This window comes from Siniperca chuatsi, linkage group LG18 (genome assembly GCF_020085105.1).
Source record: "Siniperca chuatsi isolate FFG_IHB_CAS linkage group LG18, ASM2008510v1, whole genome shotgun sequence".
NCBI lineage: Eukaryota > Metazoa > Chordata > Actinopteri > Centrarchiformes > Sinipercidae > Siniperca > Siniperca chuatsi.
The window spans coordinates 16,345,898-16,370,780 of record NC_058059.1 but is presented as its reverse complement, the minus strand read 5'-3'; the positions used below and the strand labels follow the sequence as shown (position 1 = coordinate 16,370,780).

General features: G+C 38.0%; 1 protein-coding gene across 6 annotated transcripts in view; it reads right to left on the bottom strand.

Annotated features, from left to right (window-relative positions):
- The window catches only part of LOC122865459 (splicing factor SWAP), a 53,367-nt gene that overhangs the window by 22,513 nt on the left and 5,971 nt on the right, over nt 1–24,883 (bottom strand). For all 6 annotated transcript variants that reach the window (XM_044173905.1, XM_044173907.1, XM_044173908.1 and 3 more), the window contains 11 exons: nt 23,107–23,183; nt 20,547–20,772; nt 20,205–20,305; nt 19,282–19,432; nt 13,878–14,139; nt 13,354–13,506; nt 13,082–13,175; nt 7,576–7,645; nt 6,525–6,628; nt 6,262–6,391; nt 1,386–1,582 (listed from right to left, as the gene is read on the bottom strand). In XM_044173905.1, the coding sequence (XP_044029840.1) occupies nt 1,386–1,582; nt 6,262–6,391; nt 6,525–6,628; nt 7,576–7,645; nt 13,082–13,175; nt 13,354–13,506; nt 13,878–14,139; nt 19,282–19,432; nt 20,205–20,305; nt 20,547–20,772; nt 23,107–23,183 (1,565 nt within the window). The remainder of the gene's footprint in view (nt 1–1,385; nt 1,583–6,261; nt 6,392–6,524; nt 6,629–7,575; nt 7,646–13,081; nt 13,176–13,353; nt 13,507–13,877; nt 14,140–19,281; nt 19,433–20,204; nt 20,306–20,546; nt 20,773–23,106; nt 23,184–24,883) is intronic.

Below are 24,883 nucleotides of genomic sequence, written 5' to 3'. Positions count from 1 at the left end.
GGGGTTACTGAGCCGGCTATTGTAATGTGATTTTTCATTGACTGAACCTCTACTATGACCAAAGATTGCCCGCAGTTCAACAAAATAAGAGGCTGAAAAGAAAAAGCAGAGCCAGCAAGAAAAGGTCACTGACCTCAAGGTGGACAGGTCGAGCCAGGGGTGTGGGCTTCAACAATTTGATGTGGCAGGGTCCACCCCCGCTTATTTATCCACTATCACTGTTAGTGAGTGTAATTTTTCTACCCTGAATTATCTAACTACAACTTACAAAAAAAGCCTAATTTCCACCCCAGTTCAGTTATATTGTTTATATTCAAGGATTTTAGAACGAAATGTGGAGAAGTGGGATATGTCAAGGTGGAATAATAAGTCTATGCATGTCAGTTCAAAATAGTCATATACTCTAGTAAAATTATAAGATTACACAGTTCTGCATATTTAGTATGCAAACATGCAATCAGTAGATGTCTACATATGTTTAACTTAATTTGAATGGAACAACACACAACAATCTTCTCTGACCTATAATATAGATAATGCAGTGACATTTTTACTTTAATTTCGCCACTTGGAAATGCAGCTCTTGTAGACAGTGTCTTTCCTCAAACATCACTGGCTACTCTAAGTTTTAATTCTGGCAGCAACGTTTTGCAGTTAGCCCAGGAAAGTGACTCACAGCACCTGTTTATGGCCCCTGAGATGGCAAAGTATCACATACTTTGCCATCTGAAATCAGGGGCCTAGCAGGAATGAGTCTCCCTTTAGATATTTGATATTTGTGATAACAGAGGCCCAAAATTATTTCACCCTTGACATGATGTCCCATACTGCAATAAAAGATGAAGCAGTTTGGTACTGTCACAACATCACATAAAACTCTTAAATGGTAGTAATGGTAATAATTACAATGTTGGACCAATATTTTAGATGAAACTTTGGGTCGGCCAGGTGTGAAACAACTTTTAAAATATAAAGTTGTATATACAAGTTACTCATTGCATCATAGCGCAAGACATTTTATCCAAAGAAAGAGGCGTTTAAAACAATAGGACTGCAGTGTGTACATATGTTATCGCAATAATCTATAAATAAAATGTGTCATCCTCAAGCTCGGGTCCTCTACCAGAGGCCTGAGGGTTCTGCAACAACAACAATAATAATAATAATAATAATACTAATGCAATATAATCCACGGTGCCTGTTCCCACATGTGACTTGAAATGACACTTCAGTAGAACTTGGGACTTGCTTGTGATTTAGGATCAACCACTTGGGATTTAGTCAAGATTTGAGCAAGGGTGATTTGGTTAAGCTTCTAGTTAAAAATATATAGTTGCATAAACACATGACAAATACTGACCCACCTTTATCAACTATTCACATACCTCAAGCTGTGCAGATGAGTCTAGCTCAGCTCTCTTGGCCTCAGGCTCCCCAGCAAAGGGGCTGCGGAGGGTCTGTAGGAAGAGCGCTGCCTTCCTCTTCCTCTCCGCCTGTAGCTGTTTCTCCTTGGACTCCTTAGATGCCTGGGCCAGCTTCTCCCTGGCTGCAGCTGCTAGACGATCCTCCAGTTTCTGCTTGGCTAAGGGCAGGGAGATACAGGAGAGAGAGGGTTGGACGAAGATGAAAATTTTTTCTTTTTTGTTTTTACCACAGCTAGATATACTTCTACTATACTGCTGTGAGGGAGGAGAAAATAGCTGAAAGGTTATGATTTGTATTTTACTTTTCCTGACCGCAAGTAAATAATTAAAAGAGAGGGAGGAAATACACAGATGTAGACATAAAGAGCAAAACATGGGAGTGTAAGACAAAAAAAGAAGGAGAGAGAGACAGGACGGAAAGTGAAAGACAGCGACGAAAGAAAGGATATTAAGAGTAATTTTCCATTCTTACTGTCACATCTAACTAAGGTGAGGCATTTTTCTGAGTTTTCAACTGCTGTGAATTGACAAAGTTCCTGCTCTAAATGATAAGACCTCTGGTGATTGGTAATTTCATGCAATTTGAGGTTTATACAGAAAAAGCAAAGTAGGAGGGAACATGTGGGTGGAGAAGACAAGACAGACATCTGAGTGAAAAAGGGGGTGGAAAATATGCACGGTTTTGAGAGATGAGAAAAAGAGATGAAGTGACACAGACGAGGAAGGGGATAGATAGGTAAGGAGAGCACAAGAATGAGATGGGGCACAGAGAGCAACAGGATGGGTGAGACAGAGAAAACAAGACAAGATAGTGAAGTATAAAGCAAATGCTTGTGGAAAACAAGTTAAAGTTATGCAACCGCTGGGGCTACTGTTATCTCTTCAGGACTAAAAATAGGCTGGCTGCCGAGGCAAATCATGTTTGAGTATAGTGTGAACAATAGCCAAGTGGAGCAGAATCCATCTGTGCCCCAGACAGTGACAAGACACAAGACAAGACAAGACAGTCCTGGCCAGGCTGAGTCTGACTACTGTATTTATAGACTAATTTGACACAACTTATCATGAAGGACAATCTTGCTTTACTTTTATTGTCCAGTATGTCTATATGGTAAGCAATTTAGAAAAGCAAAAGTAGTCAACAGATTTCGTGATTAACTGATAAGTTGATAGGCAAAAACATTTATTCACAATTTTGATAACTGATTGATCATTTATCAAGTCATTTATCAAGCAAAATGTCAAACATTCTCTGATTCCAGCTTTTTCATGAGAATGTGTTGATTTTCTCTGTTTTGCATTTTTGTATAGTAATGACTAAATACTAAACAATTAAACAACTGATCAAGAAGTACTTGACAGACTGATCAGTGAATGAAAATAATCAGTTAAAGGGACAGTTCACCCCAAAATCAAAAATACACATTTTTTTTCTCTTACATGTAGTGCTATTTATCCATCTAGATTGTTTTGGTGTGAGTTGCCGAGTTTTGGAGATATCGGCCATAGAGATAATCCACAGGTTTGTTGTGAGCAGTTTCATGCAGGAACTATTTTCTTTCTATAGTTCCCACATAAAACTGCCCACAACAAGGTCTGTGGTTAATCTTGAGTAACTGGGTCGTGATTTCTGGAAAGAGACATTGCTGTTTTTTCCAAATGTATTTTTTTGGAGTGCCATCTAGTTCCATTATATTCAAGAGGAAGGCAGACATCTCTAGTGCTGATATCTCCAAAACTCAGCAACTCACAACAAAACAATCCAGATGGATAGATAGCACTACAGGTAAGAGGAAAAATTTGTATTTTTGATTTTTGGGGTGAACTGTCCCTTTAAAACTGCACCAACTGCTTTTTTGGGGGCAGCGGAAACAAGTTGTGTACACAACATTCACATATCATCACTTTATAATTTGATATGGCGAACTTGTTAGCAAAATAGTTGCTTAGTTATACATCCAGCAGTTACGGAACTACTATCATTCATTTGGAGTTGTGTTCCAACTAGCAGATGTAAGTCCAATAGTCACTCTCTTTTTAGCTCTGTTTTTTGGTCTCAACCAACTCCTGAGGGAAATATCTGTCTCTTTAGCTACTAAATGCTCCACTATGTTCACCAGCTAGTTGTTTACTGTGTCTCTACAGTATGGTGTTGAGCAGGTAGTGTACAGTGGGTTTTTAGAGCTTTTTCCATCTACATTGATTTAAGATATACTGGTATTTTAAGTCTTTTACTACCATTATAAACATGAACATCCACTAAGAAATGTTTGCAGCGCCCTAAACGATTCATGTACTTATCACTGGAAACTGCATTTAGTGTGTGTGGTTGTTTTCCAGCCCATCAATACAGATTAGCGTTCTGCTGTCTGCCACAGATTCTCCTGCTATCAGATCAAGTTAGGCCTGCTGACTGACAGCCACTTTGCCACACAGCAAAGCCAATTCAGTCAGCTATTTATTAGGCTTTCCCAGCCCCTTTCTCTGGCCGTCTGTCAGCTCAGAGAGAGAACATTACACTCAGACTGTTCCACTAAACCTAAACGGGACCTGTCAGCCCCCTTGATGCTGAAAAGCAGCACATTTGTCTTAACTATCCATCTGTCCATCTTTCCTGACTATTTTGCAGCTGTCTTTCTGGTCTAAGGGAGATTTTGCTCTGTTTTTCGAGATCTCATGAAGTGCTGAAATCAGCGTCTTTAAAGACCTACACTGTCTTTAGGGCATTTGGCTGAACAACTGACAATCATGTGTCTCTGCAAGACAGCCTCATGCTATTACATCAGAATACAGTATGGATGTTATTGTGGGAAATATCATTACCTCAAGCACAAGCATGGAAATAGACATTTAGTAAGCAAAGCTATTACAGGTTACTCTATGACCAGTTCTTCTGAATCACTCAATCATTGGAATCCTATTTCAAATCCACAGCACAAATAAAAAAAAATATGTTAATTGCTACAAATAATTGCGTACTTCTGCCAACTTTTCTCACTTTTATTCCTTGTTAAGAGAGATTTTAGAGCACTAAAGGTGGTTCTTTCTTTCCTTTTTAAAAAAAAACAGAAATCAGAACTCACATGAAATAATAAAACTTTGGAAGAAAATAGTGACCAACATACATATTCATGTAGGAGCCCATCGCTCGTAGAAGAACCTGATTGAGAAAATAGGTTTTCAGGGCATTTAAATTGCTAACAGTACAAAAACTTAATAAACTACATGATAAAGCATTAGAATGCTTACCATACAGAGCAATCTACTGAATTCACAGAGATGATTTGGTGAGGTTCAGTTCAACACAAAATTTTTAGCAAAAAAGTAATTTATTCTTGGTCAAAATGTAATATTGTTTTTTGTCATTTGCTTTTTTGACTTGAAAATTAAGTATTTTAGCTTTCATGGAGGAGGCTTTGAGAGGCAGACATCTCAACGCCTGCTTAAGTAAGTCAGTCATTGATAGTGATCAACTCACAGACATATGATAGTTATTTTGTGAAATGAAATGATGAATTGATAGAGAAGTCTAGTTAACTTGTCAGCTCAAATGGATTATTGATAATTGCAATTGCATTGGTATCTGCTGGTTGTCGGTTTTTGTTTGACATTAGAAGTGAAATTGTCTTTTTGGAATATCATTTTATATTTCACTGCTTTGTGATCATTCAAAGGGGCATGTCAAATCTTTTGAAGCTAAATGGGTGCAACTGCAGATTGTGGAGGGCGTAAAAGTATAACAAGATGCAATGAATCAACTTCAAGTACAATAGCTTCCAGTAAAAAAGCCTATTACTTTTCAAATGAATAGGCAGTGATACATAAGGATATATGGATTGAATGATTTTAGAGAAGTGACTCTAACCTTGAAAATAAAATTGGCAACATGCATGAGGCAAAAGTGGCGTTTTTTTCTCAGTCCCTAATGAAGGCACTTTCTGTAAAAATTATTAAGATCACAAAGCAAGCTGTGATCTTATTAGATCAGATAGTTTGATTTGTTATTATATTTAATATGGTATAGGTCCTACAAATCCTGATCAGAACAAGCAGTGTAAACCTCTTGCAGGCATTCTGACGTAGACGAATATGCCTGTATAACTACGTGTTTTCCTTAGTGCTGATGCATTACTTTAGTTTAGGAAAGACTTAGGAGAGCCAGTGTGTAATATTGTACAACCATGACTTAACAAAAAAAGAGACAAAAATAGAGAGAGTACATCTGTCTCCATTGGGCCTTTGAGAGATATATGACTGTTGTTTGCTGTACTACACTGGTCGTCTCTTACTGCTGGGTACACCCTGTTGAGAGAATTTATAATTCAGACTCAATGGATTTATTCATCTCCTCTCTTCCCCTGTTGTTTTTCCTCCAACTACAGCACTCCCAGAAAGTAACAGCACGCCAGTGGGTGTGACAGAGATGTCATGTAAGCACCTGTACTTAAGTGCTGACGCTGAGACAAAGAATTCAATTCTAGTGCACCCACATTAAACAGCCATGGAGCTGAGGAGAGAAAAGGGGTTCTGTCCTAACCCTCATCAGGTGCTGTATTAACATTCTGTCAATCACACAGGCAGAATGAGGCCGATGGGCGTCTGAATGCACAAACTGACAGACAGAAACAGGGAAATAAGAGTCTAAATGTCGTCATATTAAATTTAAAACATGTTTTCAACTTGAAGGTAATTAATAAAGTAAGTTAAGTTTTTTTTCCCCCTCTATTAGTGTGGCCTACTGACTGATTATAAAGAGGTACAGTGCCTTAAGCAGCGCAGGTAAATTTTTTACAAAAGTGTTTTTAAATTTCCCTAATAATCTTTTTAATAATGTTACCTTGTTTTGCCTCCAATTCCTCCAAACTGAGGGAGGGTCTCTTCTCCTCTGGTGCACTGACTGGAGGAGGCTCCTTGTCAACCATCTCAGCCCCACCCATCAAAGCTTCCAGCCCCTCCTCCTCCTTTAACTTCAAGCAAACATGTACAGTAATTTATTGTTAATTTCAAGGTATTAAAAATATATTTTCAAGGATCAGTTTTCTATCCATAACAAGTCAACCCTAGATCTACATGCATTGAATCAACCAAGCTGAACTAGACCTTATCGTCGTCCGAGTCATCGTCCAATCGAACTCTGTTCTTCTCCAGCGGCAGCATGTCATTTTCCTTTGCCTTGATGGCAAAACAGATGGGGGCAAAAGAGGCTGCAATGGCACAGAGAGACAGGGAATGTAGAATTGTGATTTAGAGAAAACAAAAAGGTTTCAGAAGAGTAAATGTTCATAACGGTCAGGCAAGTGCATCCTGGCCCTCTTTTGATTAACAAATTCAGAGTAAAATGAAAAATTGACTACAGCAATTAGACTTCTTCTTGGCAATGAAAAAAGAAAGGAGAGGCTGGAGGAAGGATTAAGAGAGGGATGGACAGAGAGAGAAGACAGAGATGGAAAAAATAGGAAGGAGAAGTAGAAGAAAATGGGAGCCAAGACAGTTTACAAAACAAGAAAGAGACAAACATACACACACAAGCAAACAAAAAGGACAATAGGCAGAATACAATGTAGAAAGATAAGCAGAGTTAGCCACAGAGCAACTGTTTAGATATTAAACAGCAATGGTGTGTCACACTGATTTCTATTTTGCAAATGAAATGCATCTGCTCTAGGTGACAGTGTGTCTAAATACATTTAATATAGGAGCTTGATCCTTATTGTGGAAGGCTGGATAGTTAACTTGCGCACTACTCCAACTAGTCATTAGTTTTCCTTGGCCTTCTCCGTGATCCGTCGCCTCCCAATAGTATGTGTGAATACATGCCTTAATTTGCATATATGTGCATGTTTATGGGTCCCGCCAGCATTGTGGTAAGCAGACTCTTTCATCTCTGCATAGACATTTCCAGCCTGATATCACCAAATGAAATTGCAAGCATAAATACCAACAGACTCACAGGCAGCTGTGCATAAACACCAACATAAAAACACATACACACACTTATGTACACACTAGAGTAAATATGTGCACGTATACTCGCATATACACATACTTACCCAAAGGCTTTGCATCTCATTTAGTGAACGAATGAACTAAAGAAGAGGAAGTGAAAGTAGTACTATAGTTTGTGTATTTTTTCTTGTGTTAATGGTCCTACCTTTTGTCAGCTTGGATTCCTTGACTGACGTGTCTGATTCAAGCTTATCACCATCATCTATTGTCTCACTCTGGATGAAGGAAAAGGGGGGGGGGAATTAATTGAAATTGAATTGAAAGAGAGAAATATACACTGTAAACTTATCTGAATCAATTTCCTAGTCCTAGTGTACACTGTTAAACCAGTAACATGTTTCAAAGGCCACACAAGTTCTACGTCCCATCTAAACGTGATGGTATTTTTCTACAGTGTTTCCACACACCCAGTAGGATTTTGATGTGAGACAGATGGTACTGAAAATGAGATTCCATGGAAACTTGCTCTCCTTCATTTTTACATTATGTACTTCCATGGTGGGTTGGAAGTACAGCGGTAATATGTGCAAAAAGTTGGTGTTAGGAAAGTTTTCAAAAGAAACATCCAGAGGAGCTGGTTGTCTATCTGCCTGTCATTTAGTTTGTCAAAAAAATAAAAAAATAAAAAAAAGAGAGCGAGAACACATTGTGTGAATGCTTCTTCGCTGTATATCACTAGTAGATAGATAGAAAAATGTTAGGATGACTCACTCCTCTGCATTGGTTTCCAATGATACTGTAACCGTGGATTTAATTACTGAACCTACTCATCTACAGGGTTCTATCCACAGTTAAGGTTTACACCTCTGAAGACATCTTCCTACTGTTCTATAGTAAATGTTGCTGTACAGGAACCAACAGCAACTGTGGAGAACAGAAACTTCTGGCTGGGGCCTAATGGATATCCTTCAGTTCTTTCACATTTCTGTAGTGGAAGCATATGGAGGTGCTGAGCAGAACAGAATAGGTCAGTAGACCATTAACACAAGCAGAATGCTCTTTAGAGTTGAGTCAGTCTTATTAGATGAGAAGAACTATTGTCTCTGCACAGTAATGGAAAGTAAGAAAAAAGCAGACAATGGAAATTATTAACTTGTGTACAGCGGTGGTCTCTGAAGGCAAGTCCACATTTTTTTTCATTTCATTTCAGGTTGGCTATGCAACAGATGACTGACAGGTGTCTCTTTTACTCATGCATCAACATTAAGTCCTCTTATCCCAGCATACAGGTCATGGAAATAAATTAAATTATGAACAGTACAAAGACTATCATTTAACAATACATTTATCTAGCTTTAATTATTGCAACAGGACACTTATTTATTGTAAACAGTGATGAACATTGTTGTTTTGCAGCAGGAAACACCACGTGGGTGCATAGGACATAAAATCTATGTGCCGATTAATTTAACTAGCCTGCGTCTTTAAACAAATTTGTTTGTTTTTTTTCTGTGAAAAGTTTTACAGGGGGGTTAGAGAGGTGGCAAGTCATGTCATCATGTAAATAATCCCATTATTTCACTGAATGGTCCTATACATATCAGATCAGGATCAATTTCAATATTATTTGTTTACTCATACTACCCTGCTATTTACTTATCTGGCAGTTTAATTAGTTGCTTAAATAGCTTTAAACACCTTTAAATGGCTCTCCAATATCCCGCTCTATGGTCTGCCGCTCCTCACAGCAACAAAGTGTGTTCACAAAGTCCTTATAGCTGGCTTGTGTGTGCAGGCCAGATAACCAGAAACCATCTGTAGTAATACCTGTGGACCAAGAGCTCTTAGGCGCTATCCCAAATATAAACTGCTGATGGAATGAAAGGCAAAAGCGGTGATGAAGCCAATGCCACAAGAGGGAAAAAAACCCCTAACCTCACAAGGTACATTTTACCATGTTTGAAGAATGCTTCAAAGGCAGCTTCCTACTATTCAGCTGTAATTGAACAGTGCTTTCAAAAGTCAAAGCACTTTACCGTGGCCCCAGAGACTATAACTCCTAAAAAACTCTAAAAATGAAAGCTCACAGGAGAAGAAGCCAGAGAAAGCTCACTCTAAACCATGTTAAATTGTCGGCTAAATTCAAACATAAATTCCACAATAAACATTGTCATTGTTACATTAATTTATAAAAATTAAAATAATTAACTGCAAAAGAAAAACTGTCAGATTATTGTGATATGTCCAGCCAAGAATAGAACTTTATATGTTAAACTGACTCAATCGGGGATGATCTGACAGCTGAGGGGATGAAAACTGCTGTGCCCAAATTAAATTGTCTTGTTGAGACTTCATTTGAATAACGCCTTTAGTGAACATGTCAACTCGTCTCCCTGTTATAATATTCTCATAAATTGGACTTCACAGAAGTTCATTATTTATTTTTAATTGACTAAAATAAAATATTTTTTAGGCTTCTATTCATCTTAGCCACAAACGCACTGTTAAAGCCACATGCGGCTGATTGCTAACAAAACAAGTGCTGGTGCTTTACGTTTTTTTAAATGGCGAGGTGTTCCCAGAAGTGGAGCGGGACTTCAGTTTTCTATTACATGCCAGAACAGATTGAAAGAATAATTTTAATTGTTAAAAGAATGTGTTTGATAATTTGGGTGGAGTATCACACTAAACCCAGCATAACGACATGAATCAGTGACTTTTTATACACCTTATGAGCAGAGATTTCCAAACAGGAAGCAGACGAGGCTTTTGATGATGTAGACTATTTACAAAATGCTCCTTTTTAGATAACAGTTTTATTCATCCACTCCAAAAGTGCCGCTTTCGGAAGATTTTATAGATACTTATACAAAGCAACAGCAGCCCCACATCCTGCTGCTATCTGCTTTGACTGATTTTAGCCCTTTCTTCATTAACTATGAAACTATAAATAATGGCACTGACTAAGAGCAGCGATATCTGCATTCCATTACCCACAGCACCAATCACAAATACAAGGCAGGTTTCTTGATAGAAAAGCCGAGCAGCTGCTTGTTGGAGCAGCCTGTGCTGTGTCATAATGGGCCACACTCCTCTGCATTCTGACAAGCTAATTGATTTGATTCGTCAGAAGACAAATTGCTCCTTACAAAACTTTCTCACCCTCATACAAAGCAGACTCAACAAACCTTGAATATATGTATACATATGCATGCATATATGTAAACATGTAAGAAGCATCTATCTATCTATCTATCTATCTATCTATCTACCTACCTACCTACCTACCTACCTACCTACTTGACTGTTCAAATCACATATAATCCTCTTGTCTAAGAGGGACGATGGCTTGTTGGGACTCCTGTGAACTTGAGAAGTCCTGAGATCTTGTCTAATATATAAAAAATAAAAACATAACCTCGGGTGTTATTGATTAATAACAACTGCATTTCTAAAACCTTGAAACAACTCTAATACCTGATGACTATGCTACAATATGCATAGTCCATTTATCTTTAATTTTGTCATGAGATCAGATTCTAAAGGGACCTCGGCAGGAAAACAGGTTGTGCTTTGAGGAATTTGAGCCCATAATTACTTTGATTGTGTGCAGTATGTAAGATTTATCACCAGTACAGAGAAAATATATGATGTATCTATTTTTATTAGTGGCTCCTTTGGTATAGTTAGCTTTAAAGGATATACTTATAAAACTCAAAACAATACTCACATGCCCATATGTGCATTCAAACAGGTTTTGGTTGCTGTCATTGTCCCTACTCTGCATTCTGACTGTGATCCCATCCAAATGCGATTTGAATGTAAGAGATTGGGGACGAAATCCACAGTACTTGTTTATGTTTTAAGGGAGTTATGTGAGGTTATATGATGCTATATTTATATATATTTATATTTGTTAAATGTAACTGAATGCATTCTAATGTCACTGTTATTTTAAAGGAATGTCAGGAATACAAGAATTATCATATATTGGTTCAAAAGTTACAGGAAGAACCTCACTTAGAATAGTGACATAGGGACCCATTCCTGAGGACAAGTAAATTGAACTCACCATATTATTTGTGGTTACCTCATAGATGGGTAAATTGCAATACAAGTTAGCCCTCTACTCCTGCAAACTGTATTTGTGTTTTTCTTCTTCAAATATTCCAAAGGGATACATTGTTCAAGCAGCTGGCCATCTTAAAATATCCTCGTATCACCATGAGCTTAGTGTGTGTGGGGCTCCATTATTAATATTAGAAGTATATAAATAAAGAAATTAACAAAAAACTATTCTCCAGGGTATATACTAAAATAAATGACAAAAAACAAGTGTTGAACCCAACCTGAAGGGGAGAGAAAAACTACAACTTACTGAGCACAATTTCAAAGAGAGGAAATCATAAATTACCTCAGCAACAGTTACTGGTTAACCAATATGCCATACAGCTTATAAGGCATGTGCCACTGGGGAGCTAGGCCAGCCGGAAGAGCCAGTGAGAGTGTTACCTGTCTGTTGGTACTGCTGCTAATTGGGTGGGATGCCTCATTAAGGTCCTGATACACCATGATTGGATTTCACTTCTGATGCGGGTGTACAGACAGTGATGGAGAGTAGGTATAGAAGCCTTGCAGCACTGGCAAGACTGAACAAGTGAAACAACAAGTGGAAAGTCTGCAAATGGGCAGTCAACCAATCAATTTGTTTCAAGAATTAGGTTTTGATAGTGATGCAGACAACTGCCTTGTTTCAAGATATTGAAACTCGATTATATAAAATTCCTGAAACAAGGGAGACTGTACTGGGAACAATTGGAATTACCTCACTGGTAGAGTTTTGAGCCTTAAAAGTCTTGGTGGAAGAGAAGGTGGAAAACGAGACTGCCCAGTAAGAGGGTTGGCTTTTTGACAATACTTTGCCGATTAAACTCTTCCCTGTTCTCTCTGTCACTCATCTCTCATTTCAATATTTTGGATCAGGGTAAATCTAATTTTAGCATGGCGGGTCCTATCTTATCAGCAACAAAAAGCAGCTAATTTCAAGGTTGACTGTAAGTGCAGTGAATGCTTAGACAACCTTTTCCCATGTCTAAACTTTGGCTGCAAATGCTGTTAAACAGAAGTACATGTAGGTGTGGAGAACAGTGATGACAGGTGACAAATGGGAGAACAGTGTTTCTCGTAGGTGTGAAGGTCACCTGCCGGGGTGAAGTATTAACATAGCAATTACTGAGCTTTAATACTGAGTGTCTACTGAGCAATGGAATTAAGAGAACATAATAAAGAAATAATAAACAGAACATAATATTAAGAGAAAAAAATAATGCAATGTTTATTTTCAAAAATGCTGTCTGTTATGAAGAAAATATGAAGAAAGCATTAGGTAATTTAAGGTAATTTTAATATTGCACACTCTATTAGGTTAGATTTATAATTTGATGTGTCGCCACAGCAACACTAACTAGAGCCACAAATTCCTGCTGATTTTCTACATGTTTGTTGGTCCTCCAACACCTTTGCCATTCCATTATGCACAAAGAGCTTGCTATTATTTAATTACATCAGCCCTGCATGCAATTTTTTTTGGTTGATTGATACAAGCCTAATTCCAGTGACCTTTGTTTTTGAAAATGCACATAAACAGACACAGATACACACACACACACACACACACACACACACACTTAAATACATAAAGCTTATAATACCTCTGGGAAGCCTTTTCCTTCCTTCTGCAGGAAGTAATTCTTCTTAAACTCGTAATACGTGTTGTACTGATGCCAAGACTGCAGAAAGTCAAACCTACAGTAGACAGAGGGAAGAACACATACTGTATAAGATGAGGGGTGAGCACTCATAAAAGATGAGCCAGAGGATGATGAAGACGTTCTGCAGTGTCTGAAGGGAAAGTTACTGATAAGAGTTCCTAAAATCAAGACGTGACCGGAGCAACAGATTTATTTCTAGTAAGAACACTTACCGTGGATCATTCTTGGCACGGACACTGGCCTCAAACTTAAGACCATTCCTAGCAACGTATGCGGCCAGCTTGTCTATGACTGGCTGGATGTCAGGTGGTGGGGGAATGATGGCCGCTGCTGCTGGTGTGGAAACTGGAGCTTCGGCTTTCGAACTGTTTTCGGGGGATATTAAAGATGTTAAGCTGAGAGAACTGTTTCAGCTATTAAAACACGTGTGCTCTGTTCTGGGTCTAATTGCTCTATCAAATTACAGTGTTTCATTTAAGTGGCAGATTCCTCATACCCTAAAGCAAATTAAGCTAATTACGCTTTTTAGTTAAAAACTTTGACAAAGCTAACTACAAATCTGTTTCAGCCTTCAATTCTCCAATAAAATTACTGTACCAATGTATTTTTAATCAAAGGTTCATAGTACTTAATGTCTGATAAAGCAAAATACCACAAAAATCCAACAGCATTTTAAATGTCACTAAAACTATCAAGGAGAAAACGGTATTATACAGGGATGTCCATTACTTCCTACCTGGTTTCTGATACAACAGCAGGGGCAGGAGAGCAAGTGACCTGAGAAGGGGCGGTAGCTGGTGGTGCCGAGGCAATAGTTTCAGGAGGGGTGGGTGTAGTTCCTAGATTAGGCACTGCACCAGAAGACGTAGGAGGAGCGATGACAGCGGAGGGCACACTGTTATAGTAGGAGCTGGCATCTATTCCTGGGGGAGGCGGGGCCAAGCAGAACGTTCCATCAGGAAGCATGTAGTACCCGTAGTACACCGCTGCTGCATTTGCTGCAAAGAAATGAGGATGGGATTATTACATGAAATTCCTCTCCGAAATGCTTCAATTGCATCTGATAAAAGGACCAACATTTACTGTTACTTCATGTGGACACAAAGTGCACAATATAATACCATCCATTTCCACAGCCAGGCAATAAATAATAGCTTTGAGAGGATCATATTGCTCAATTTTTGCTGTCACAGTCGTCAATTCAACTCTATGGTGACCACAGAGGCCATAGTTTGTATGCTGTAATGCTTTATAGTGTAGGGTGTTGCTCTTGTTTCAGTTAAGTTGAAAAGTGTAAAGTACAGAGAAACAATTGTTTAGATTTTATATGAAATTATGGTGCATTCATAAAAGTTAAAGGAAAATTTACAAATTTATTTCAGAGTCTTTTAGCAATCCTATTTCAACTTTGGTGAAAAACATCAACACATCAGGGAAAAGTCAAATGCCACTGGAAATGGAAACTGTCAAAACCAGGCTTGTTTAGTGAGCCTATAAATGACAAAAAAATGACACATTTGTGCTCTGTCACTGTGTTGAAATACATTTTCAAGGCAGGAAAAATGGAAAAGCTGGACAAAGATACAGCCCTTTGTGACCGCAGCAACTTTTCCCAAGTGCCTTTTGAGGTACTTAGTTGACCCCAAACCCATGGTTTGTCTCTTTTTATTGTAAATATAAATGTGAGCTATTTGTGGGGTTTTGTATACATTGGCATGCAATTTTACACCTAAAAACTTAGTGACTAAGTGAAATCTGAATCACACTGAGCTAATTAAGTGTTACTGTAGGAGCTTGCATTAAGATTTCTCGTTCTTATGAATACTTTAAATTGTCAGTTCTGTGTTTGTTGAACCACAAACTGAAGCTTGCTTAGTGTTATGGTTGTTTTCAGTACTGTGTTGTCCTGTTCACTGTCAAGCTATGAAGTTTTTATGTTATGTTTAATATGTCCTTTATTTAAATTAATTTAAATCTGCAGAAGGAAGAAAATATAAATCAACATGGGAAAAGGGTCCTCTTCTTATCAGTGGGTTTGTATTACAAAGACCCTTTATTCAAAAGAGAGCGGGCAAGAGGAGGGGGGCAATAGAGGGACATGGACAAAATAAATGGTCAGTGTCAAAGTGGAGACAATGTGATATTAACACATTAGTCACTGAGCTGGTTGATTTTAACAACACATCCAATTTTCTCTAGTCAGGAAAATGGAAAACCAAAGTAGGAGTTTTAACTTACGAACCTGATACGTGTTACAACTCAGATAAAGACTTAAGATGTGTAAGCGGAAGGCCAAAAAGGAAATTTAGTTGAATGGTTGATCGGCTAGATGGTCAGATAGACAGATGATGAGATCGCTAGAAATATTTCACAGATCGACTTTAATGTTGAAGTTAGCTGGAGTTTTTGGAGCTGTCTTTAGCATACTCATTACATACACTAAACTCATGGAGGCAATCCAGTACAAAAGAGGTAATGAAGTGACTTATTATTCACATCCTGTATTAACATCATAAGTGGCAAAACAAAAAATGTTCAAAAGACGAGAAGCCTTTCCCATTGGACCAAACCAAGCATTGCTACATGGATGGGTAAATTAAAAGCCCCCATTTTGAGCAACACTGCATATCAACAGTATTAAGCAGCTAGGTCATCCACAACCAATTTACTAACATTAACAGCCTTATTTCTGCCGCAAAGACCAGGTCAAAGGACACCCCCCACAACTGTCTCAGGGATGAATAAATTGCAGTAATGGACAAACAAACACTCACGGGTCAGCAGGGCCCAATGACCATTAGTTTATTTAAGCAACTGTTTCAGGGAAAGATGAACACATACATGAAAAAATTACATAAGCGGCAGAGTGATGAATAACGTGGAGTGGGGGTGGATGTGACTCATGGATGGATACGCACATCGCCTTGCATACAGAATGTATAGAAGCCAGGCATTCTTCTGATTTGAATTCATTTTTATTCAGTTTAAAAATGTCTTCTTGGATGACATTTCATCTGAATGCTATAGATTTACATTAGCCTCAATACAGGATATCATATTCATGTGATTTTCTAAAGTAGCTAAGTTCTGAGTCTAGGTTTAAAAGGTTCGCTGTTGGAGCTACTCACTTACCACTGCCACACTACTGCACATACATATACCTGAACTATGTATGCTATTACATACCAATACATATTTATACTACTGTCCATACTGTACATATCTGACCTATAGTTTATTCATATTTATACTACTGTCTATACTGTACATATCTGATCTATAGTGTATAACGCCGTATTCATATCATACCTCCAGCTGTTTATTCTGTATATAATGTCTACTATTGGCATTACTTGTACTTACACCTGCACTATATACAGTGGTGTGCAAAAGTGTTTGCCCCCTTCCTGATTTCTTATTTTTTTGCATGTTTGTCACACTTAAATGTTTCAGATCATCAAACAAATTTAAATATTAGTCAAAGATAACACAAGCAAAACACAAAATACAGTTTTTTAATGAAGGTTGTTATTATTAAGGGAAAACAAAATCCAAACCTGCATGGCCCTGTGTGAAAAAGTGATTGCCCCCTAAACCTAATAACTGGTTGGGCCACCCTTAGCAGTAACAACTGCAATCAAGCGTTTGCGATAACTTGCGATGAGTCTTTTACAGCGCTGTGGAGGAATTTTGTCCCACTCATCTTTGCAGAATTGTTGTAATTCAGCCACATTGGAGGGTTTTCGAGCATGAACTGCCTTTTTAAGGTCATGCCACAGCATCTCAATAGGATTCAGGTCAGGACTTTGACTAGGCCACCCCAAAGTCTTCATTTTGTTCTTCTTCGTCTGTCAGCCTCACTAGAATGTTGTATCAAATTCACATCTGAATCCATATAAAGCTCGGCTATTATGCAACATCATCATTTAAAAACTGCATTTTGTGTTTACTTGTGTTATCTTTGACTAATATTTAAATTTGTTTGATGATCTGAAACATTTAAGTGTGACAAACATGCAAAAAAAATAAGAAATCAGGAAGGGGGCAAACACTTTTGCACACCACTGTATTTTATAGGACTGTACCAAATGTAATTTTTAAAGTGATTCATCAGATTAAATGAGTTTGTCTTTTTTGTTAAGGACAGGCAGAATGAGTAGGATTTGTTGGTTGCTGTTTGTAAAAGATTCAAAGTTGGCCCCATGCAAAGAGAGAGAGAGAGCAGCAGTGAACGAGGAGAGGTGGTGACATTAGTAGTAGTAGTAGCAGTGAATCAGAGAAATAAAAACTTAATTTTCTGATTGTTTCATGGCAGTTAAGTTCCAAAGCACAAATCAAATGTTGATTTGGAATTCAAGTGTCAACGTTTTGAACGAAGCTTCGAACTATTTGGTACAGCCCTAATATTTTATGCTATACCTAATCTAACTGCTGCACATGATCACACTGAATATATCTAGCGTATTCATTTCACACTGTTCATACTGTTCACACTGTGCATACTGTATACAGCGTAGTCATATCTAGCCCTCACGGGTACATTTTAACTTAAGAATATCTGAGGGAAATGTGAGTGCAATTAAATATGATGAGCATGCAAAAGACCTGTAATGTCATTTTGAATAGATATTTAAAACCCCTAGGTGTAGGACTTGAAAATTTCTGACTTTGACTCTAGTGACTCCAAGCAAGAATGCAGAGCACGTATGCACAGTGTTTTGAAACAAAGTGACTCCTCCATATTTGCATTGTGTCATACACTTTAAACTAACTTTTTTGTTGGGAGCATTTATTGTTATTTTGAGGCTGTTTTTTAAGTTTTGCCTTACTTTTATATTCTGGTATATCCATTTCATGTACTGTTTATGTTAGGCATTTGTCAATGCATGTGAGAGTGCAATTCTCGAGTGGGACTATAATGGGTATGCTTTAGTTTCCATCCCTTTAATGTAATATGCACACTTTCTAACACAATGAAGATCTCCTTACTAGAGATGCACTATGTGTTGCTTATGTTATCAAACCTTCTCAGGTTCTGTCAGGTCTAATTGAAATTTTGCACACATATCTATTTAAGTCTGACCTGACCCAGAACCCAGGTGGACTAAAAGTGTGGACCTGAGAGGTGGTTCAGATCATGCCTTCTGGTTTTCAGGAAGTTTGCCCCAGAACACCTCTAAACCCAATATTACTTTGCTGAAAGGCGTTGAAAATGCCTTCACATCAATTATAGACTATGGTCAGCATTAAGTAGTGGGGAGCTGTATTGAACAACCAGCAGTGGCAGAACACTATCAGCAGAAAATGGTCAAAAAGGAAGAAGTCAAATGCCAGTTTTCTGTGGTCAACAGTACTCTAAGAAAAAATGCAATTTTAATGCCTGTACAGTGGGGCAGGGAGGCTTTATATATTTTTTATAAATGAAACCATTTCTGTGCTCAGTGGTAGACAAACAAGAGCAACCATATTTGGCTGAGAGAAAAACAGAAGGAAATTAAGAAAATAAAGCCGGAACATAAGCAGAAGACAGACAGGTGAACTACTCGAGTTGACGACAACTCGTTGCGTTACATAACACTGAAATTCACCCGTGGTGTTCTGTCGGGAGATGCAGTGACTTAAACAACTGTTAGTATAGAAAAGTATAAATGAGTATAAATATGTAATTAGTTAAGCTATGAGTACAGGAAAAGTCAGCTAGGGGCTAGGCCAATTTATGCAATGTAAAATGCCATAGGCTTAACCTAGTAAAGGTGACTAGCAAGTTACAGTAGTTATAACCTCCCCCTTCATCTTGGCTCGAGCTGAACTAAAGATGCCACAGCCTGGCTGAGAGTGAGTTTGGGCTTTTAGGGAGGGGTGAAAGCGCACCGCTGTGAACGAAAGGGGATGCACTGGATTTGTTACACAAGACAAAACGAGTGCATCATTGCAAAACGAAATGAGGCACAATAATCATTTTATCTCGATTTTCTTGTTTTCATAATCATTGGAAGCCAAAATCATAATTGAAAATAAAATTCGATTAATCGCCCAGCCCTAGATCAGACCCAACGTGTGATGAGCACTATCAGAGTCTTTATAGATTTCACATGTGTTATCTTTTGTTCTCAGAGGGGGGAAAAAAAATCTCTACTCACGGTCAGCAGTATACTGCGCTGGTGTGCTGGATGCAGCTGGGTCTGTCACTTCCTCTGGTTTGGTTGCCATTGTTGGAGTGCCATTTCTTTCCTGTTTGGCTTTTCGTACAAGTGCTGCCAGAGGATGGTCTGGGTCCATCACTTTTAGAGGCTGCAGAAGAATAAGGCCAATTTGGTAAAAACAGTCTACCACACCATTATGTTATATTTTGTAAAGCTATGCTTATACCACTGAGATTACAACACATGCATATTATAGGAGACAACTATTTTACAGTAATAATATAAAGCTCTCTGAAGAGAGAAACCATGAAATGTAATGCAACATTTAAGCATTACTCTGTAAGTAATCTAATGCATGAACCTTCCTTGGTGCAGTACAAGAGATCTACAGAATTTAAGGGTTAACTCCATAAAATATCAAAACCAAATCATTACTAGAAAATTAGAGTGGCTGATTTGAAAAGGAAATCCCTCTTGATGGAAGGCAACTGCTAGTCAGCGTGCTACTAAAAGGAGCCCACGTTTGTTTAAAAAGACATGCTTCCATTCTTTCTGCTCTGTCAAAGACTCATGGCTGTCCTGTCAAGGCACATGAAAGCACTAACAAAAAACTGTAACAGTATGAAGACAGGGAAACAGAGGCAGACATGGGCAGTATTGACAGAATGTAAATATAATTCACATGGCAGGCAGTAGTCGCCTACCAGTTAGAATTGAAGTATTTCACAACATTATGATAAAGAGTCACTGTCCAATGACAACCATTTTCCTATTTCTTAAGCTACTTAAGTCTTAGCTCACTAAAATGTGACATTTTGGAGATGCATGGTCTTCACAGGACAGCACCGCAATGTAAAGTAGAACTGTATCAAACGGGTAAAGCTCCACACTGGGTGGGGCCTACATTCTATTTACATTACCTTTACCAGCTCCTCCAGGCGAGAGCTCCTTTTAGGGGCAAACAGGCTGGGATGGAGGTAATTGCCATCCCCATCCTCATCTGAATCATCAGAGTTGGATTCTACAGCAAGAAAGCAAAAAAAGAAAAAGTAATGAATATATGTATGAACAAATGTTTAATATTATAATTAATGCAGAATGTTAATGTTTCTGACTGTAGTCTTCTGTTTTGATTGCTCGTGTATTACAGATCTGATATTTCTGCATTGATTACAGTACATGACACTTCTCAATTCTATAAATTTAATGTCTGTGCGAGGACATAACACCTATGGATTCAGTGGCTGCTTTCTATAACTCACCCTGCGACTGCTCTTGCTTGCTGGCAGAGACAAGGTTGTATCGACCTTCCTTCATGGCCCGCAGGATGTGTTTGTAATAAGGGTTCAAGTAATGGTCAAAACGAAGAAAGTCAAACTGGGAGTTACCGGCCTGCTTAGCTTTCAGGACTATCTCAAACTGAGCCCCCTGCTGACATACAAAGTTGGCTGTCCTCTCGATGATGTTATGGGTCTTGATGGTTGCCGGCTACAAAAAAGTAAAGAAATGAACATAAACTGAACATATTTAATGCATATTTAATTCCATGATCAATTTCTGGATTTCTGAAAAGTTTTTAATTTGAAAAAAAGGAAATGTTTCTTATAGAAACACTCTTGAAGCTCCAGCCAAATTAGTGAAAAATAAGCATCGGTACCACAGATAAGAATGAACAAACCTGACTGCTGCACATAACATTAAGATGCAATACACAGTTTATGAATGGCTTATTCATACCAAGGACACAAGCCATTTTGTCTCTGAAGCATTTTCATGCCAGGCACTCTTATGTTCATTGTGATGACATAAATTCTTAAAATACACATGGGGTGGAAATCAGTGGAACAAGAAATGGTCCATTATTCATTCATTATTGTTCCCCTTGTGTGCTTTCAATGATTAATCATTGTCATTACCTAGAAAAGTGCAGCATTCTCCAAAAGAACACACATATCTCATCAAGATTAAAGTCATAATAAATACTACCTTTCAAGACACTGGCCAAAAAGATGCCAATGTCCAACACTAACAGACCATTATTGTGTTCTAAGCTGCCAAGGACTTCCTGACATACAAGGGCCTTTCGCACTCCAATTTAAGAACTTAGCCATTAGGTAAAAAGGGGGTGTGTGATACTTATTTTATGTTGACGTGATATACACAAGGAAAGCATTTTCTGGCACACCGTGAAAGTATAATGTATAGTTTACAGCCATTTCTTATCTCACATAAGCACAGAAAAGAGAGTCATCTTGGCCCCGTCAACTGAGGTCCATACCAATTAATTGTGAAATCCTTTCCAATCTGAACACTTTCTGTTGTGACAACTGTAAAGAATTGTTAATTCTTACAATACCCAGTATTTATTGCAAGGTTAGCCATGCCATGAGACTGCCCATCAACATTCTCCCTGTCTATAAGCTTGTTAGAGATGAACTGCGCTTCGTCTGAAAAGTGGACAAGAGCAGGTGGCGGCAGCAGGGGGAAGTGACAAAAAACTACAATCAAGATCGACAGTTTCCATTGCAGCCGTTGCAGTTTATACATGAAGTCACAGAAACATTTACATCCTGTTAGATCTGATCTTGATTCTAAAAAATTACTATCAGACCAATCTATTCAGCTTGTACTCTGTCTCTAATAATTGTTGTCTTAATTATGTTCTTCTGTATGACAGGGTAGCCTATTAACCCGATATATAGGTCATCTGTGATCATCATGACAGCATTTTTGATTTAACCTCCATTTTACTCAATTATTTCACATAAAATTTTTGATTTTTAGAATTTCATGTAAGGCAGCCATCATATCAGTTTGTTGTTGTATATAAATTGGCTGTCCAGACTTGACTGCTGGGCCTGTCACTCTCAAACTAAAGAAATTCAAAACATTAACCAATAATCAACATACATGGGAAGAGGAAAAGCAGGAATATAAGACTGTCAAAATCTGTCAGATATTTAGACTGTCAGCGCTTCACATCTGTACAGATGTTATTTTAAAAATCTTCACAACGCGCTTGTTACCAAAAGTTTTGTGTCACTTCATGATACTTAAAGAATTAAATAAGTAGGCTAAGTAATGTTCATATTGTAGACTCAAACTATCACAGGTTGTATGCAGTCTCTGAAAGCTATCTCTAATATAAACTACTGAATGTATTCAGACAATCAGTGATGAAAGTTGCCATCAACCACACAACATTTACTCTGGTAACAGAATAAACCTTCATAGTGCAAAATCAAACTAATAAAATCAAAATCTCTTAAAGACTTTTGAAAAAATGTCATGTTGTTGATCCAGCATCTAAACCCATCAGCTCTTAGATCAAGGAGAGCCAGTCGTTTCCCATCATGCCTTGAAGTTTTGCAGTCGGTGGAGAACAACTGCAGCCGCCTCGATCTTGTGAGATTATCGTTGCCTAGGTTTGCACGACATCTGAGCAAAGTTTAGTTGGACAGAAATATAACCGGCATGCAGTGTGTAGCGATCGCCGATGATCGATTTTGTGCATATATATACACATATAGCTGATTTGGAAATGGTCACAAGTTGCCAATAAGAGAACCATTATCTTATACACTGACATCAGAATCTTTTTCTCATCATGTGGACTATTACATAATATCTGAACACGAAAGACTTTAAAGATAGTATTTATTAAAGGCTTTTTGTATTCAATTGCATTATAGTCTACAGATGTTCCTGTTATTGTGTAAACCCACTGTACATATGCATGTTTATATGTTGTGTATATATACTGTGCATAATAGCATAATAGGGGATCAACATCAGTAAGCCAGCTGGATATTTAATGCTCACCAGTTCCACATCAGGAGGGATAGCGAGGCCTGGGGGAGCAACAAACGGTTCCTCACTCTCCTCAGGCTCTGCCTCTTCTATGCATGTGAAGAGATATTAGGAGAAAAATAATGTGATTAATTCTTGTAACAAGAAGTAAATATACCCTGCTGGATATATACCCAGTTGAGCAGTATCTTGAGATTCATTTTGAGTTCCTAAAACATTTTAAAAGTGGGTGAACTACATGCCCTCCACCATTCCATCCATTATAAAAAATATATCACAGTAAAATACTACACTCTTCATCCTCTATCCTTTACCTTCATCTGCACTTGATAAAAATGTATAGGTCAGGTAGAAACTAGATTAACATTTTTAATGCTGTACTGTAGGGAGTTTGCACAGCAATAAAGGAGACAAGTCCCTTTATTTAAGACACAACCATTCCCTCGGATTTCTCTTGGCACTTGGCTTGTTGTGTAAGGAGTGCCATACAATTGGTACAGTTTTGAAATCAGTTTTGACAGGGCCTGAAATCCACAAAGTGTCTATGTGGTCAATCCATTATATGTTATGTCTCAACTCCAATTTAGTGATCATATAATGGGCCTTCCAAAGAGTGCCCCAATTTTGAAAGAAGACATGCTCTTCATCATCACTTGAGTTATATAAAATGATTATCACCATGGTTGACTAGCTTGTGTTTGGATAACGCTGCTAAAAGTGGCATATTATGTGAAACTCAATGGTTATCACATATTACAACTTACCCATCAAAATGGATGTACTCTCACTTTTTAAAAGGCGAAACAGCTTCTTTTTATTTGTCCTGTGACCAAGTAACAAACTGTTTCTCTATTCAAAGCTACAATATGGCCACACATTGACTCAGAAGCTCCATACAGGGAGACAAGATGGCAGTCTGCTGACACAGCTGAATAGTACAGCCAATAGTCCCAAATAGGTAGAAATATGTGGAAATTAGGTATTGCTGTGAAGATGAAGTGGGTAACTTTAAATAAATCCAGCTAATACATATAGTGCACATTGAAATGAAGTTCCTTATTTTGACAGGATATGAAATGAATGGGTATAGTGAAATGATATAGTGTGGGGTTTTACAGGAAGGTTAACAATAAGACTTTGTAATGTTTAGACAGACAACAGATAATAGATTATACTGCAATTAACATGTTGCTGATTTGATTATTATTGTGATTATATGTTTCTGTATCTGTCAGTCCAAACACTCTCTCTTTGAGGCTAATTTGCAGTGCCGTGGGGGACTTTTCTGTGATTTGATTGATATCAGCTGAAAATGTTAATGGCCAATGTGACATGACCCTTATTGACTTATTCCCAAAAGACAGATTCTACTTGCATCTGGAGCTTTGGCAGGTATATTCATGCCCTGGACTCAGCACTACAATCTCCCCAGAGAGAGGCATCTAGTCTGCTTAACTGTCAGGCCACTGGCTGGGACAAAGTGCTTCCAGCTATCGCAACATCAAATATTTAAAGTTGCAGGATTGTGTGTGTGTGTGTGTGTGTGTGTGTGTGTGTGTGTGTGTGTGTGCGTGTCTGTGTGAAGTTAGATATGGATAGATGACAGCCAAAGTTGACGCAAACCTTCTTCCACTCATGGCTAACATTTGTAAAAATCTTTTTATGCTACAACTGTAGGGCCTCAAATAGGTTACAAACAGTTATAATTAATATTATGATATAATTGCATAATATTGAATAAAATAAAACATTTCAAATATGTCATTCATTGTGTGCTCTGCAGGCAGAA